The 16839-nt window shown below is 38.0% G+C and overlaps 1 protein-coding gene across 4 annotated transcripts in view; it reads right to left on the bottom strand.

Annotated features, from left to right (window-relative positions):
• The window catches only part of HPGDS (hematopoietic prostaglandin D synthase), a 108795-nt gene that overhangs the window by 880 nt on the left and 91076 nt on the right, over positions 1–16839 (bottom strand). For 3 of the 4 annotated variants that reach the window (XM_049885708.1, XM_049885707.1, XM_049885706.1), the window contains 3 exons: positions 15240–15332; positions 11929–12038; positions 1240–1338 (listed from right to left, as the gene is read on the bottom strand). In XM_049885708.1, coding sequence (XP_049741665.1) covers positions 1240–1338; positions 11929–12038; positions 15240–15332 — 302 coding nt within the window. The remainder of the gene's footprint in view (positions 1–1239; positions 1339–11928; positions 12039–15239; positions 15333–16839) is intronic. The other variant, XM_049885710.1, reaches the window with a different exon arrangement.

The raw sequence follows: 16839 nt of genomic DNA, 5'->3' as shown, positions 1-16839 counted from the left end.
AGGCTAAACTACATTATACCGCATCCCATCAGGAGACACATATGGTGGTCTGACGATTATTAGTGGGATGCCAGGACTGATCGCCAGATTAGAGTGATGATAGTGTGGTCCTACCCTCCTTGTACAGTTGTTCATTTTGTGTGGTTTTTTTTTTGTTTTGTTTTTCTTTTGTGACTAGCAAACTAATTTGTATGATGTTATTTGATTCTGGATGAATATCAAAGAGTGAAATTTAAAAGTGGACTATTCTTAGTGTTCTTTTTGTATGGAGTTTAATAAAGTTTATTCCTGTTGTTTCATGAACTGGCTTACTAAACATCTGTCAGCCAAGAGAGATTAATTGGTTATAGGGTTCAGAGTTCAGTCACAAATATTTATTGAATGCCTACTGTGTGCCACGCACAGGTCTAGGTGTTAGGCATCTACTGGGGAGTAAGATGTGATGCAAGCCCCTTCTCATGCAGCTTTTATTTTAGAAGGGGGAAGACAAATCTGTAAGTCGATGGGGGCTATGATGAAAAAGAAGGGATGAGATGGACCATTTCTACAAGGAGCCCTGGTTTCTTTCAGTGTTTAAGAGCCGAGAATCTGGGTGCTAGGGATGCTCAGGACTACTGTCAGATTGGTCATTGTTTCGAGAGAGACACAAAATCCTGCTTTATTTTAAAACGAAATACATCAATGTAAATTCAGAAATAGGATTTTTACTTAATCTCGTTGATCTTACATCTCTATTTCCTTTCTCCCACACTGAACATTTTGGTTCTCAGTGACATCAATATAATTTCTTGTTGCTTTATCCAGCAATATAGATATAAAAATATTTTTAAAAAGAATACCAACAATACCACTAACAATATGATCACTGAGAATGGTGTATGGTTGTTATTTCTTGTCCTGAAAAAATATCTGTCGAGATACATAATCAAGTTTCTTGAAATAGATTTTCATTGTGTATTTTCTGTGCACTGTGTGCACCAGCTTGACACAGGTTCATTTCACTTTGCTTTTGATTTTTAGTGATAGCTTTAAATTTTTTTTTTTTAAGATTACATAAAATATTTTATGGCTCCACTGTCAAATATGCTAAATAAAGATTCAGTCAAATAAGTTTAGCTTTTATCTCTGCTCTCTAACTTAAAAATACCTCCGTATAGGTAACATTTTTTTTTTTTTTTCAGTTTTTACTTTTGGTTTATCCTTTTTGCTCTTATCTTTTAAAATGTAAAACATACTCACAGAGTTACCAACAAACCACTCTTTCCCTCCTAAATATGTGTCCAAATCTTGCAGAAGAATAGGTGCGTCATGTGTCAGCAGCTCATTAAACATCTTATCCTAGAAGAATAATGGGAGGTTCTCATTAAATCCAGACTTTCTAGAACCATTGAAGCTGGATAAACCCCTAAAACTATTACCCTGATATAATCTTAAACCTTAAACTAAAAATATCCCCTGAAGTCTTCTTAAAACCAAACAATAGCATAACTAATGAAGAATTCAGCCTTTAGCATTGTACTTGTTTAAGATCTGTGTATCATTGAGGTTGAGATCACCTTTGTGATGGAATCTGCTGCGAGTAGCCAGGCAGTTGAAAGGGTGTTTCCTTGGGGGTGTGGCCAGCATCGAATACATAAGTAGACATTCTGGCAAGACTCATGGGCTTTTGTTGGCTCCGGGTGCTGCAGCTGGCTCCTGTTATCTGACCTCCACTTCTTGAGACTTGAGCTTGCAGCTTACCTACTGTCTTGCTGGCTGATCTTGGGATTCACCAATCTTCGCAGCCTGTGAGCAAGAGGCCTGCTGACTGACCTGCCGATCTTGGGTTCATCAGCTCCTGTGGCTGTGTGAATCAGGAGAAGCCTCTATCCTGACCCACGAACTTGAAATGTTCCAGCCTCTACAACCGTGTGGGCCATTTACTTAGATAAAAATCTCTCAATGTATTTATATGCTCTACTGGTTTGGCTCTCTAGAGAACCCAGCCTAAGACAAGATCTATCTATATGGGTTCAAGTGGACAACAGCAACTGAAAGATGGGAAATTTAGGGGGCAGGGAGTTTATGGTAGTGGGGGAGGAACAATTCAGAAAAGGAAGTGAGAATGGTTGCACAACTTGAACGCAATCAATGTCACTGAATTGTACATGTACAAATTGTTGGATTGTGAATGTTCTGTGTACAATCTCAACAAATTAAAGAATAATGGGGGATATTAAATAATATGATTTGAAGAGGAAGCAGATTTTTCCACATGAACTTAAAAAGGAAGAAAAGTACATTTTCTCAAATTTATAACGGGATTCAGGCCTGATTCTCTGTAGATCTTAGTCATCCCTTTATTACTTGTGCATTTAAATATTTTTTTTAACCAATTCTTATAGGTTATTTGTGCATAACAACTAAACATTTCACTCATAAAATTTCATGATTTTTATGTTTATTTTTTTGTTGAAAAATAGTTGCCGTATACTGAAGTCACTCCTGAGGTTCACCTTTCAGCCAAAGATTAGACAGGCCCATAAAACGAGACTAAATGAGCACACCAGCCCAGGGGCAGGGACAAGAAGGCAAACGGGGACAGGAAAGCTGGTAACGGGGAACCCAAGGTCGAGAAGGGGAGAGTGTTAACCTATCAGGGTGGCGACTAATGTCACAAAACTATGTGTATTAATTGTTTAATGAGAAACTAATTTGCTTTGTAAATCTAAAGTACAATTTGAAAAAAAAATAAATTGTATTTTTAAATTTATATAGTTTTCCTCTTAGGCTGTTGAGTGTTGTGGAGTTGATATCAATTCATAGTGATCCCATGTGACAGAGTAGAACTGTGTTTTCTGGGCTATATCTTTACAGGAGCAGATCAACAAACCGGTCTTTCTCCTGCAGAGCTGCTGGGTGGGTTCAAACCACCAACCTTTAGCAGCTTAGTGCTTAACCGTTTGTGCTAACAGGGCTCCCTTTCTTAGCCTAGCTTCCCTAACGTTAAATAATACAATGAAGGAAACTTTTTTTTTTTTTGGTAGGGCTAGATTCCTCCAGCTTTGCAGTTCTTCAGTTCACCATTGCACTGAATGGATATAATTGATAATGAATCACTACATTCTCAGGCCTTTACAGATTGTGCCTTAGTGTGAGATTTGTCTGTTTTCAATATCATTACAGAATGCTTCTTCCAGATGTCTGTTTTGATTTTTTATGGAAGCTAATACTACTAACAATACTAATATCCTTAGCAGAAAAAAAATTAACAGCTTTTTAAAATTATCCTTGTGGTTTTTGTACTTGAAGCTCTGAAGACCTCTTAATAAGTGTTTGTTTATATATGAAAATTTTGGCTAGTTTTGTATCTTATACAAGCCAAAATAAACAATATTATAAAACATGTCATTTACTAATGCTCATGAATGACCTTTAATAAAATCCAGCTTTTATCAAAGCAACTCTAATAGTGGATAATTATCTCACCAATTTCCTGGTTTACTTTCTGCTATGATAATAACTTAGCTAGGTAATGTGTATTAATATAACAATGCCTTATAGTTGTATAGTTTGTAAAAGCATCATTAAATACTTAATGTATTTGCCAGATTTTACAAACTGAACGTTGGAAGGCTTGTCATTATTTTGGCTTTGTTCTTTCCACTTTTATATCACCTTTACATAAGATGCTCTATGGTTAATATGTTCAGAGTTTTAAATAAAAAGTTTTTGTGAGTTCTTGTAGCCCTCACACAGAACTTGTGAGTTGAGGGGCGGTGGACACAGAGCCATGTGGCACCTCCCACAACTGAGGTCAGCTCAATATCAGTCAGAAAGGTAATGACCAACGTGGGTCTTCTAGAGGATAGTTAGAACCAGGCGTGAACTGAGTAGAACAGGATGTTCTGCTTTCCAAAAACTCCTGTGTGTGCTCCTGGGTAACTGTTATTTTTCTAATGCAAATTTTCTCAACTTCAGGTACACCAATGCTGTATATATGCAGTGCCAGATAAAAACGTTTATAATACCTGTGCTATTGACTTCTCCTTTAGCACAGGCTCTCTTTACAAGTTAGGTGAATCATCTCAGTTTAATGAAATGAGAGTTAGTAAACATGGTAATTATTATTAAGATTCTTTTTCAACACCCATGTCAGTTTATCATACTGTGGTGGTTTGCATATTGCTATAATGCTGGAAGCTATACCCCCAGTATTTCAAATACCAGCAGGGTCACTCATGGTGGACAGATTTCAAGGAAGCTTCCAAACTAAGACAGACTAGGAAGAAAGGCTTGGTAATTTACTTCTGAAAAATAGCCAGTGAAAATCCTATGGATCTCAACAGAGAGTTGTGGCATAGACTGCTGAAAGATGAGCCTCCTAGGTTGGAAGGCACTGCACAATGGCTGCAACAGCGTACTCAAACATGCCAGTGCTCATGAAGATGATGCAGGACTAAGCAACATTTAGGTCTGTTGTGCATGGGTCACCATAAGTCAGAGCCGACTCAATGGCCACTAACAACAACCAAGATTAATTTTAAAGAAAAGTCACTAAAATATGAAGAAAATGCATTTTGATTATACATTTTTTTTTCTATATGTGTAGTTTAAAAATGCATTTCCTGGTAAGTCCTAGACAACTATTCTTACATTTGGTGGACTCATAAAATTCCCTGCCTACCTTTTCAGAGAGTTATAAGACAGGTGGTTTTTTTCACCCTGAGAAGTAATATAGCCTTCTAATAAATGATTTATAGGGGATGGAGAGATTTGTATATTTTTCCAAAGCGTTAATTTAAAATCTGCACTACTAAAATCATTTAGGATTGGAATTGGGCTGTTAGCAGTCCCTCAATCCTGCTCACTCTCCACCCGCGTCCCATTATTCAGATGAGGAAACTGAGACACAAATACATTGAGTAAGGCGAGTGCTAAGTTCAAGGATTGTCAGTGCAGTGTTTAGAAGCATTTTTTTAAAACTGGAAATCGGATTTTTCAGCAAAAGATACTGAAACATCTGTCATTAATATGTATTTGATAGACTTAAAGCACTTGTAATAGTTTTTTTTGCTATCCGTCCAACTGTATTAATATTCTGCTTTTGAATTAGATATTAAAGTTTTACTTGACCACAAGGTGGCAGCAATGCAACCCACTACAGAAAGAATAGAAGCTGAACGACAAAAGAACTATGCATTTTTCATTGTATGCTCACCAGCTTCTGCTTGCTAATCAGATAGTCTGTAGCTATCACCAATATTACTGCAACATGTTTACCCTTCATGTGATAAATTCGTAAACTTGGATTTCTATGTCCTGTGCAACTGTTCTTTGAGGTAGCTGACAGGTAAAAGCATTGTTATTCTAATACAGAGACAGCATGTTACCCTTATCATAAAAGCTCAGAGACTATTTTCCTCTGGAAAGTGGGCTTTGTTATGGAGCTTCAGCCACAGAAGAGAAGAAAATAGAGAAGAGGCAAACTTGATAACTTGGTAGACTTCCAGTTAGTGAGGTCTTTGGCAAGAGGAACAAAGAGCTTTAGACGCTTTTCCTAGATTGAAAATTGTCTCTATTTGTCTCTCCATTTATAAGGATATTGAACACTGTCTACATAGCCACAAGTACATCTGCTACCATTTAGTCCTCCCAGTGTACTTCATAAGTAGATGCTAATATATCCCCATTTTAAGATAAAGAATTTCAACTATAGTTAAGTGACAGCTAATAAAAAGGGAATCAGGATTCAAGCCCAACAATCTGACTCCAGGGTTCAAATAACATTCATGTCAAAAATCTTGTACTATCACCAAAGCTAAGCTTTCATTTAAGGCGTTGTCCCGGTCGTGTGCACGTATGGATGTGTATCTCCATCCCTCACAAACTTCTCATTTACACTAAGGAGCCAGTGAATAGACATACTTTTATAACCAAATATCTCTATTCAAATCAGAAGTTCTTAATAGCATTTAGAATACATATGCTCAAAGTAAATTGCTAAGACTGCTGTTTGTTCCATCCTCTGGCTTTGGGAATGGGTCTGTAGCTGTAACACAGACATAAATATTCATGCCTAGAGCTATTGTTTTGAGCAGCTGCTGGCAGTACACTGTTAAAAGCACAAGGTCTGAGCAAGAGACCAGAATTTAAATCCCTGGTCCACCGCTAACCAGCTAAACAACTTTAGGCAAGTTACTTACACTACATGAATTTCAATTTCCTCATCTGAGGATAACGATAGTTTCTTCCTAAAGGGAGGCTGTGGGCATTAGTCACTCATTTAAGAGATGGTATGATAGGTGATGAGGCTTAGGGCTCCGGAGCCAGGCTGTCTGGGTTCAGATGATAGTTCTCTATCACTTATAAGGCTTGGCAACTCTGTAACATCTCTATTTCTGCTTCTTCCTCTTGAAAACGAGCATGACAATGAAAAGCACTTATCTCACAGGAGGGTTGTGAGGACTGGTGGAGATAATATATGTAAAGAGTCTGGCATGAAATGGTGAGTGGTAAATTTAGCTTTTCCTATCACTCCGAGCCCTGGTGGTGTAGAGCTTAATTGCTCGTCTGCTAACCAAAAGGTCGGCTCTTTGGAAACTCTCGGGCAGTTCTGCTCTGTCCTATAGGGTCGCTATGAGTCGGAATTGACTCTAGCAATGAATTTTGTTTTTTTTATGTAAAGGCAGGAGCCCTGGTGGTGGGTGCAGTGGTTAAGCGCTCGGCTGCTAGCCAAAAGATCAGCGATTGGAACCCACCAGCTGCTCCATGGGAGAAAGATGTGGAAGTCTGCTTCCATAAAGATTTACAGTCTTGGAAACCCTCTGAGGCAGTTCTACCCTATCCTATAGGGTCGCAATGAGTTGGAGTGGACTCAGTGGCAGCAGGTTTGGTTTGGATATAAAAGGCACTTTATAAGAGGTGTGGGGGGTGGTAATACAGTAACTAATACAGACATAATTCCTGCCCTGATGACACAGTCTACAGAGGAGACAGACAACAAATAAATCAATACATTTTAAAAGAAAATATAGACTATGATGAGTGCCCTAAAGTGCTATAATAAAGAATAAGTGCCTAGGGTGCTATAATAGAGAATAACAGGAGATCTATTTAGAATTCTGGATAAAGATGGTGGATGTGACACATATAATTTTATTTTCATCTTAAAACTACAGTAAATGAATGTTTTTAAGAAGATGGAACCGCAAGGAGGTGGAAAATGGGAGGAAACAAGAGCAAACAAAATCTGAAGCTGGAAAGCAGATGAATGAGTTCCACTCACAAAGGGAGGCCTGAGAACCAAACCTGTCTACAACATAAAATTCTCAGATAGCTCAGGAAATGGCAGGATATGGACTTCTGGCATGCGGGCTGAGGAGGTGGGTGTGGAGTGGGGTAAAAAGGAAGATTGGTGGAAAGCTGTTAGAAGAAGTAGGTATAATTTGAGATTTCCTCCTTCATATCACTCAGCTAGATAACTGCTTCTTCCACACTCTTAGTGGAAGGACATTGCCAGTCGTTTCCCACCCATGGTGACCGCATGTGTGCAGTGTAAAACTACTCCGTAGGGTTTTCAAGGCTGTGACCTTTTGGAAACTGATCACCAGGCCTGTCTTCCAAGGTGCCTCTGGGTGGGCTCTAACTGCCAATCTGTGGTTCATAGTTGAGAACTTAATCATTAGGATCACCCAGAGACTCCTCGCAGAAGCCTAGAGAGAGCATAAAAGAGATAGTTTCTGGGCTGGGGGTATCCCACATAGAGTATTGAAAATCGGGGGGTTAAATGAACATCTGCATACTGAATGCTAAATTCTGAGACTCCCAGCCCTCACTTCCCTAGTTATCTCCCAGATACTGGCAGCCAGATGTTTGTCTCTGGGGAGGGGATTGGGACTTTTGTCTAGGGATTCTGTCCAGTGCAAGAGGGAATTACCTGAAGCTAGTGATATTGGGAGGAACCCTGCAAACGGCCTAGTGATACTCAAAATCAACAAACACCATCCATCGACATGCTTAGAGCTTTAAATAAACTTTTTAATTTTGGTACTCTTTATCACAGATCATAAAAGAATTACCTGACCTCTGAGGAAAGACAGAGTTCAAAACAAAGAAGAAACAAATTCAGACAAACATTAAGCAGGGAGATGATATTGCATCTCTTTTGTATAAAAGAATATTTTAAGAAGAAAAACACTACACTCATTTACAAAGAGCCCTTTTACATTAAAAACACTATCAAGAATTTGGAACTCTGGTGGCATAGTGGTTAAGAGCTGGGCTGCTAACCAAAAGGTCGGCAGTTCAAATCCACCAGTTGCTCCTTGGAAACCCTATGGGGCAGTTCTACCCTGTCTGTAGGGTTGCTATGAGTCAGAATCAACTCGATGGCCATGGTTTTTATTAGGAATTTCGAACTCAAGGAAGGATTGATGGATAAACTTGAGGAATTCTTCCTTATCGTAATACAAAAAGGCAAAGAGATGGGAAGCAGAGAAAAGATCCAACATCTGAATAGGGGGAATTCCAGTATAAGGAAACAAGAAAATGGGAGGAAATCATCAGTGAAATAATTCAAGAAAATTTCTTAGAACTAAAGGACATGAGTTCCAAATTGAAAGGGCTCAACAAGGTGAAGGCACATTAGATGAAAACAAGATCACACGAAGACTCATCACTGTAAAACTTTAGAACATTAAGACCAAATTTATACAAGCTTTTAAAGAGGAAAAAAAAAATAGATCACATATAAAAAAAAAATCAGGAATTAGATTGGATTCAGACTTTTCAACAGCTAGAAGCAATAAATGTCTTCCAAATACTAAAAAAAAAAAAAAAACTACTTTCAACATCACCCAAGCAGACTGTGAAACAAGTGTGAGGGTGAAAAAAAAAAATTGCAGACCAACAAGGCCCCCAACCTTTATTCCCTATGCTCAGTAAACTATTGGAAGATTGTGCCACAAAACAAGGTCAGGAAGCAGGAGAATGAATACAGGAAGGAATCAGACTGAGATCCCAGAATGCATACAAGGTATCTAGAGCAAACAAATCAGACAAAAGCAGTTGACTCACAAGACAGACATATCCATACCATCTGTCATCATCATTCTTTCTAACATCAAACCTTCATTTTAACCTCTGGAGTACTGGAAGAATATGCTCCAAATAAAGAAGAGAGTAAACAAAGAAAGTGGAAGACATCCGGGATATAGGACTCCAGTTAGAGAGAAAGGCAAAGGAGATTTCAGAGATGAGAGTGAAGGGAAATCTAGTGGTGACAGATGTCCAGAAAATCTAGAGAGTTCTACAAATGAGAATGGAAGACTCCGGGCCAGGTATCTCCAAGAAAATATTGGAAATAATAGATCATCTGATGCCACTGACCTTGAAGAAAATTGTGTTGGCAGGTTATAGGTTGATGTGGGAAGAATCCGCATATAAAAGTAAAAGGAATTAAGAAAAGAAAAAAAAAAAATCAAGGCAATTGCTAAGTTTGAGAAGAAGAAGTAAAAATGGAAATACAATTAAAGTATGCTACAATGCATAGTTCTGTATAAAATATTTCCATTGGCATACTAATGGAATCACTGAATATTGATTTAAACAAAAAAGTATAACATCACTATATTGGGAGTTTAGAGGAAAGGAAGCGGAGGGGATGACTACGTAAGAAAAATAAATTCTTGTTACTATAATAAGTCTATAGAAAGTATCTAAAATTGGTAAATAAAAAGAAAGCCATATTAACACCCTGTAGAATGAAAAAAAAAAAAAAAACATTGCTGTCAAGTCCATTCCCACTCATAGCGACCCTATAGGACAGAGTAGAACTGCCCCATAGGGTTTCCAAGGAGCAGATGGTGGATTTGAATTGCCAACCTTTTGGTTAGCAGCCAAAATGTGTAAATCCCTAAGAAACAGCATGTTGTTAGATGCCACCGAGTCAGTCCCCCACTCACAGCAACCGTATGTACAACAGAATGAAATACTGCTCGGTTCTGCACCATTCTCAAAATGTTACTATGTTTGAGACCGTTACTGCAGCCACTGTGTCAACTAATCTCGCCAAGGACCTTCCTCTTTTTCACTGACTCTCTACCAAACATGACGTCCTCCACGGACTGGACCCTCCTGATAACATGTCCAAAGTATATGAGACAGTCTCACCATCCTAGCCTCTAAGGAGCATTCTGGCTGTACTTCTTCCAAGACAAATTTGTCGTTCTTCTGGCAGTCGTTGTTCTTCACTAACAACATAATTCAAATGCATCAGTTCTTCTTCTGTCTTCCTTATTCGTTGTCCAGCTTTCGCATGCCTATGAGGTGACTGAAAACACCATGGCTTGGGTCAGGCGACCTTATCCTTAAAGTGACATCTTTGCTTTTTAACAATTTAAAGATGTCTTTTACAGCAGATTTGCCCAATGCAATATGTCATTCAATTTCTTGACTGCTGATTTCATGGACGTTGAGTATAAATCCAAGTAAAATGAAATCCTTGACAACTTCAGTATTTTTTGCATTTATCATAATGTTGCTTATGGGTTCAGTTGTGAAGATTTTTGTTTCCATTATGTTGAGGTGTAATCCATGCTGAAGGCTCTAGTCTTTGATCTTCTTCAGTAAGTGCTTCAAATCATCTTCATTTTTGGCAAGCAAGGTTGTGTCAACTGCATAATTGCAGGTTGGTAACGAGTCTTCCTCCAATCCCGATGACGTGTTCTTCATATAGTCCAGCTTCTTGAATTATTTGCTCAGCATACAGATTGAATATGTATGGTGAAAGAATACAACCCTGACACACACCTTTCCTGATTTTAAACCACACAGTATCCCCTTGTTCTGTTTAAATGACTGCCTCTTTGCACACTTAAGTGTTCTGGAATTCCTATTCATTGCAATGTTACCCGAAATTTGTTATGATCCACACAGTCGAATGCCTTTGCGTAGTCAATAAAACACAAGTAAACATCTTTCTGGTATTCAGCCAAGATCCATCTGACATCAGCAATGATATCCCTCATTCCATGTCCTCTTCTGAATCCAGCTTGAATTTCTGGCAGTTCCCTGTTTATGTACTGCCACAACCAGTTTTGAATTATCTTCAGCAAAATTTTACTTGTGTGTTGTATTAATGATTATTGTTCAATAATTTCCACATTCTGTCAGATCACCTTTCTTTGGAATGGGCACAAATATGGATTTCTTCCAGTTGGCTGGACAGATAGCTGTCTTCTAAATTTCCTGGCAAAGACAAGTGAGTGCTTCCAGCATTCCATCTGTTTGTTCAAACATCTCAATTGATATTCTGTCAATTCCTGGAGCCTTGTTTTTCGCCAATGCCTTCAGTGCAGCTTGGACTTCTTTCAATACCATTGGTTTTTTATCGTATGCTACCTCCTGAAATGGTTGAACATTGGCCAGTTCTTTTTGGTACAGTGACTCCATGTATTCCTTCCATCATCTTTTGATGCTTCCTGTGTCTTCCAATTTTTTGCCTGTAGAATCCTTCAGTATTGCAATTTGAAGCTTGAATTTTTTCTTCAGTTCTTTGAGCTTGAGAAATGCCAAGTGTGTTCTTTCCTTTTGGTTTTCTAACTCCAGGTCTTTGCACATTTCGTTATAATACTTTACTTTGTCTTCTTGAGCTGCCCTTCAAAAACTTCTGTTCAGATCTTTTACTTCATCATTTCTTCCATTCACTTTAGCTACTCTACAAAGAAACTCCTAAAAGGGTTAAAAATGGGTTGCATCTGGGAAAAGGGTAAAGTGAAGGGGTGGGACAGGGAGTCCTGTACTTTGTTGTAAACTTTTTAGTATAATATGATGTTTTAAAATTATATGTATGCAACTTTTATAACAAGGAACATTTTAGAGCACCTAACACAATGCATGGCAAGTGGTATGTGATTAATCATAGTTATAGCAAACTGATCACGTTACCTTTACATCTTGTTGTTTCTCTGCCCATGGAAAACGTGACATGAAGTCATCCAATGTGTCCACAATAGCATCAACTTGACACTGTTCCAGTTCTGTTTTTCCAGCCAAATCTATGAAATAGAGAGAGGCTATTTTTTTATATATATTTTTTATTTTATGCCCATGAATATGCTCAATTTAATTTACTGTATAAAAAGATTTACTTATTCTTAATAGGCAATATATTCATATGGTTCAAAAATCCAAAACATTATAAAACAGTATCCAACGAAGGCTAGTTTCCACTTTTGTACCCATCTACATTTTATCCCCTTACCTACCTTATTGGTAACCACTTCTATTAGTTTCTTATGTATTTTCCATTGTTTCTTTATGAAAATACAAGCAAAGAAGAATATATATCACCCCTTGACATGCCCTGTCCCCTATATCCTAGAGGTCTTTTCTTAAAGTACCTAAACAGTGTTCATGCTCTTTCTTTAGCTATATGGGATTCCTTTGTATAGATACACCTTAACTTATTTAACTGTCCTCAGCTGATTGGTTTTGTTTTCAATCTTTTGCTAATATAAGCAATACTACAATAAATAGCCTGCATACACAAAATAATTTATTTTGTAAAATAATTATATTTGCAGATAATTTGATAATACTTTTCAGGAGCATTTTCTGCCTGGAAATTATAAGTTTAAAATAATGAGGGTTTTTTTCTTCTTCTTTTTCCCTTTCCTTCCCTTTGTTGAGCATTTTTTGCTTAAAAAAATCATCAATCTTCATAAATATTGTCTCACTGATATCAATTTAGAAGTCTTCGGTGCAGAAGCATTCTAAAGTGAATTGCTTTTACATAACAAATCAAGGAACAGCATACCGACAATGAGAGAACTGTATATAAATTGTACCTCAATAAAACTGTTAAAAGTGAAAGAAAATTCTTTGATAATTTTGAATTCCTTTATAAACTCTATCTGTCTATCCACATTTTTTGTGATGTTTGAAAGCTGATTCTTGTTTCTGACATTGAAAAATCCCCCCAGAACTCTATCATAGGTTCTCTTCACTCATTTTCATCCCTGCTTTGACTTCATATTCAGAGATTCAGCTACCAATTTCATGCAGATGACTCCTCATTCAATATTTTTAGTCCTAAACTCCAGAGCCGTATTTTCAGCTCCTCTTTGGATATTTCTCCAAATATCTTCTTGGCCCCTGAACATCAACAAATCCCAAAATGGAGCCATCATATCCTACCTCAAACCAGCTCTTCTTCATTCATACAACAAAAAATTACAGGGCTCCGACTGTGGGTCAGCCTCAGGTGCAGCCACAGCAGTGAACAAAATGGACAAATTGCCAGGCTGCATGGCACTTAGGATCGAGTGAAGACAGACATTGAAGAGAGTTGAGGAAAGGTTGAAAGGTTGAAAAAGTAAAAAAAAAAAAAAAACTACACTGTTCTGTGAGAACAACAGACCATGTCCCATCTCTCACCTGATTTGCCATTATTCTCCTGGTCAAATAAACTGTCCTCCCCCAACATCTGTCATCTAGTCTCTGTGATGATTCTACCATCACATACTTTCCCATATTTTTTTCACTCCCTCTTCTTATCCACTGCCATCTAGACTATTTTAATGACTTCCCTGCCTCTCGCCATGCCAATCAAATGTGAGGTATGGCAAGAATAACCTTCCCAAAGTCACATCTTTAGTGATGCTGCAGAAAAGCATAAAAACCTAGACAAAAACCTACAATTGCCTAAGGAATGAAGTCCATACTCTGGATCATCTAACCAGATCCCAATCTACTTTTCTAGATGCTTCTCTTTCTACTTTTCACCCTGCAAATTTGCCATTCTTTGTCTTTACCCGTACTAATTTTCTGTCTGCCTGGAATGTCCTAACTAGTGATTCTGAAAGCGAGATCCTTGGACCAGCTACATCCTCATCATCTGGGAAATTAAGGATGCAAATTCTTGAGCCCCACCTGAGACCTGTTGAATCTGAATCTCTGAAGTTAGGGCCCAGCAATTTGTCTTTTAAAGCCCCCCAGGTGATTCTGATGTACCCGAAGTTTAAAACCCACTGCCCAAGTCCAAGTCTTGAAATCATAGGCATCTTTTTTGGCTCAACTCAAATGTCAGCTTACTCTGAAGCCTAATTTCCATAGTTAGAAATAACCTCCAACCTTTCTGAACTTCAAAAGAACTTCCTTTGTTGAGGCATATTAGCTTAACAGAGAATTTAATATTTTTTTTCACACATAACTCTGGTTCAAAAAAAGAGGGATCTGATAATTAGAACCCATCTCATTTTGTGATCTAACCATGTGTCTAAGGGTTGGATCTTAATGGTGGTGGGAGTATTAGGGTTGTGGGGGGTGAAGTGCAAGAAGGTGATTTGCACATTGATTAGAAAGAGGGAGCTTTCAAAGAAGCCAAAAGTGACTTGTTACTCAAAAGGAATGTGAGGGAAGAGAAGACAGTGAAGCATAGAATGGAGAAAGGGCATCAGGCAAAGAACAGAACTAGGTTTCTTTTATTTCTCTTCTTCAATGCCATGGGGTACATCCACAAACAAAACAATCTGGAAGTCAACTACTCACATTAGGATGCCTCAGATGACACTCAGTGGAGGCAAAAAAGACTCCCTTTTTTTTTTTTTTTTTTAGCAGTATTAGTATGAAGGACATCATGGAAAACGTGGTTTTAATAGTCTGAGGAATTTCAACTTCTATATGCCGTATGTATTTCCTGTTAACTAACATTCTCTGATAACTTATGATACTCATACTCATAAAAGTTTGGGGATGAGACATACCTGTCCTATTTTCAGCTAAATTTCAATAAGGGCTTGGGAGTGGAGCAAGGAAGTATGGGGCAGGAGGGAGTGGTTGGACAATATAATATAAAATTAATTATCTAGGGAACTCATGGAAAGTAGAACTGATAAAGATGATACATTTATAATTTTATAACATTTAATTCCATTTTTCTTTGCACCAAACCGTTGCTGTCATGTCAGTTTCAACTCACAACGACCCTGTGTGTGTCAGAGTAGAACTGTGCTCCACAGGTTTTTAGTGGCGGATTTTTCAGAAGTAGATCACTAAGCCTTTCTTCTGAGGCACCTCTATGTAGACTCAAACTGCCAATATTTCAGTTAGTAGCCAAGCTCTTAATTCTTTGCACCACCCAGGGACTCCCTTTTTTCATTATAGTGTTCGTTAATAAAGCTATTTAATTAATATTGAATATATAGCATGTATTTTTTTCAGTTATCAAAACATCTTAAACACAATAAACATTTTACCTGTATTTTTGGTCAAGTATCTCGCTATTGCTAGACTCTGGTGAAGGGGAAGTCCATCGACTTCTAAAATAGGAATTTTTCCAAATGGAAGAGCTTAAAATAAAACAAATCATCAATTTCTGTAGAAAAACAAAGAGTTATAATACCTCTGTTTTTACTGATATTTGTGGAAACAAAGCATGATTTTTAAAGCCATGGAATTTTTTTTTTTAACAATTTATTCGTTGCTGTAGTTTTGAGAATATATACAGCAGAACTTACACCAATTCAACAATTTCTATGTGTAAAATTCAGTGACACTGATTACATTCTTCAAGTAATGAAACCATTCTTACCCTCCTTTTCTGAATTGTCCCCCCCATTAACATAAACTCACTGTCCACTAAATTTCCTATCTAATCTTTTGAGTTGTTAATTTAAGTGCATATGGATAGTTCTTAGAAGAGCATAATGCTCAAGGCAGACATTCTTTACTAGTTATGTTAAACTGTCGTTTGGTTTTAAGAAGACTTCTGGAAATACTTTTGGTTTAAAGTTTAAAGGTTATTTCAGGGCAATAGTGTCAGGGTTCATTCAGCCTCCGTGGCTCCAGAAATGCTGGATTCCATGAGACTGTAAAATTCTGTTCTGTATTTTCCCCCATCTGGTCAGGATTCTGCTGTAGAATCTTTGATCAAAACATTCAGTGATGGTAGCCAGGCACCATCTAATTCTTCTGGTCTCATGGCAAAGGAGGCATTTGTACATGAAGGCTTTTAGGCTATGGAATTCTTGAATATTTATTCTGAAAAGGACCTTAGACACCATCTAGTAGAATCTTTCAGTTTTATAAGTTTTTAAACAAGAGAGTTGCTCAGGTTTCCAGTGATATATTATACAATATATTCTCTACATGTTAAACTATACATTATCTCATATATTTGCTTCTTAACTTAAAAAAAAAAAAAAAAAAAAAACCTTGTCTTAGTTATCTAGTGCTGCAATAACAGAAATACCACAACAACAAACCCAGTGCTGTCAAGTCGATTCCAACTCATAGCGACCCTATAGGACAGAGTAGAACTGCCCCCTTAGAGTTTCCAAGGAGCGCCTGGCAGATTTGAACTGCCGACCCTTTGGTTAGCAGCGGTAGCATTTAACCACTACGCCACCGGGATTTCTGAAATACCACAAGTGGATGGCTTTAACAAAGAGAAACTTATTCTCTCACAGTCTAGGAGGCTAGATGTCCAAATTCAGGGTGCCAGCTCTAGGGGAAGGCTTTCTCTCTCTGTTAGTTCTGGGAGAAGGTCCTTGTCATCAATCTTCCCCTGGCCTAGGAGCTTCTCAGCACAGGAACCCCAGTTTCAAACGATACACTCTGCTCCTGATATTGCTTCCTTGGTGGTACAAGGTCCCCATTTTCATAGTTCATCTGAGTGACCTTACCCCCTTGGCACCAGTAGGCCCTGTTCTTCTGCCCTGTGGGCATGGAAGCTCTGCCCCTTCAGCTTTGGGCAGCAGGCCCAGCCCCATTCCACTGGCACTTATGAACAGCAGCCCCACACTCCAGAACCGAATTGGTGAAGATCTGACTCTGAAACCCCAGAGGCCATGGCTC

The sequence above is a fragment of the Elephas maximus genome, chromosome 5 (genome assembly GCF_024166365.1).
Source record: "Elephas maximus indicus isolate mEleMax1 chromosome 5, mEleMax1 primary haplotype, whole genome shotgun sequence".
NCBI classification, from domain to species: Eukaryota; Metazoa; Chordata; class Mammalia; order Proboscidea; family Elephantidae; genus Elephas; species Elephas maximus.
Note: the sequence above shows the minus strand (reverse complement) of the source record. Positions and strands in the feature narration are given on the sequence as shown.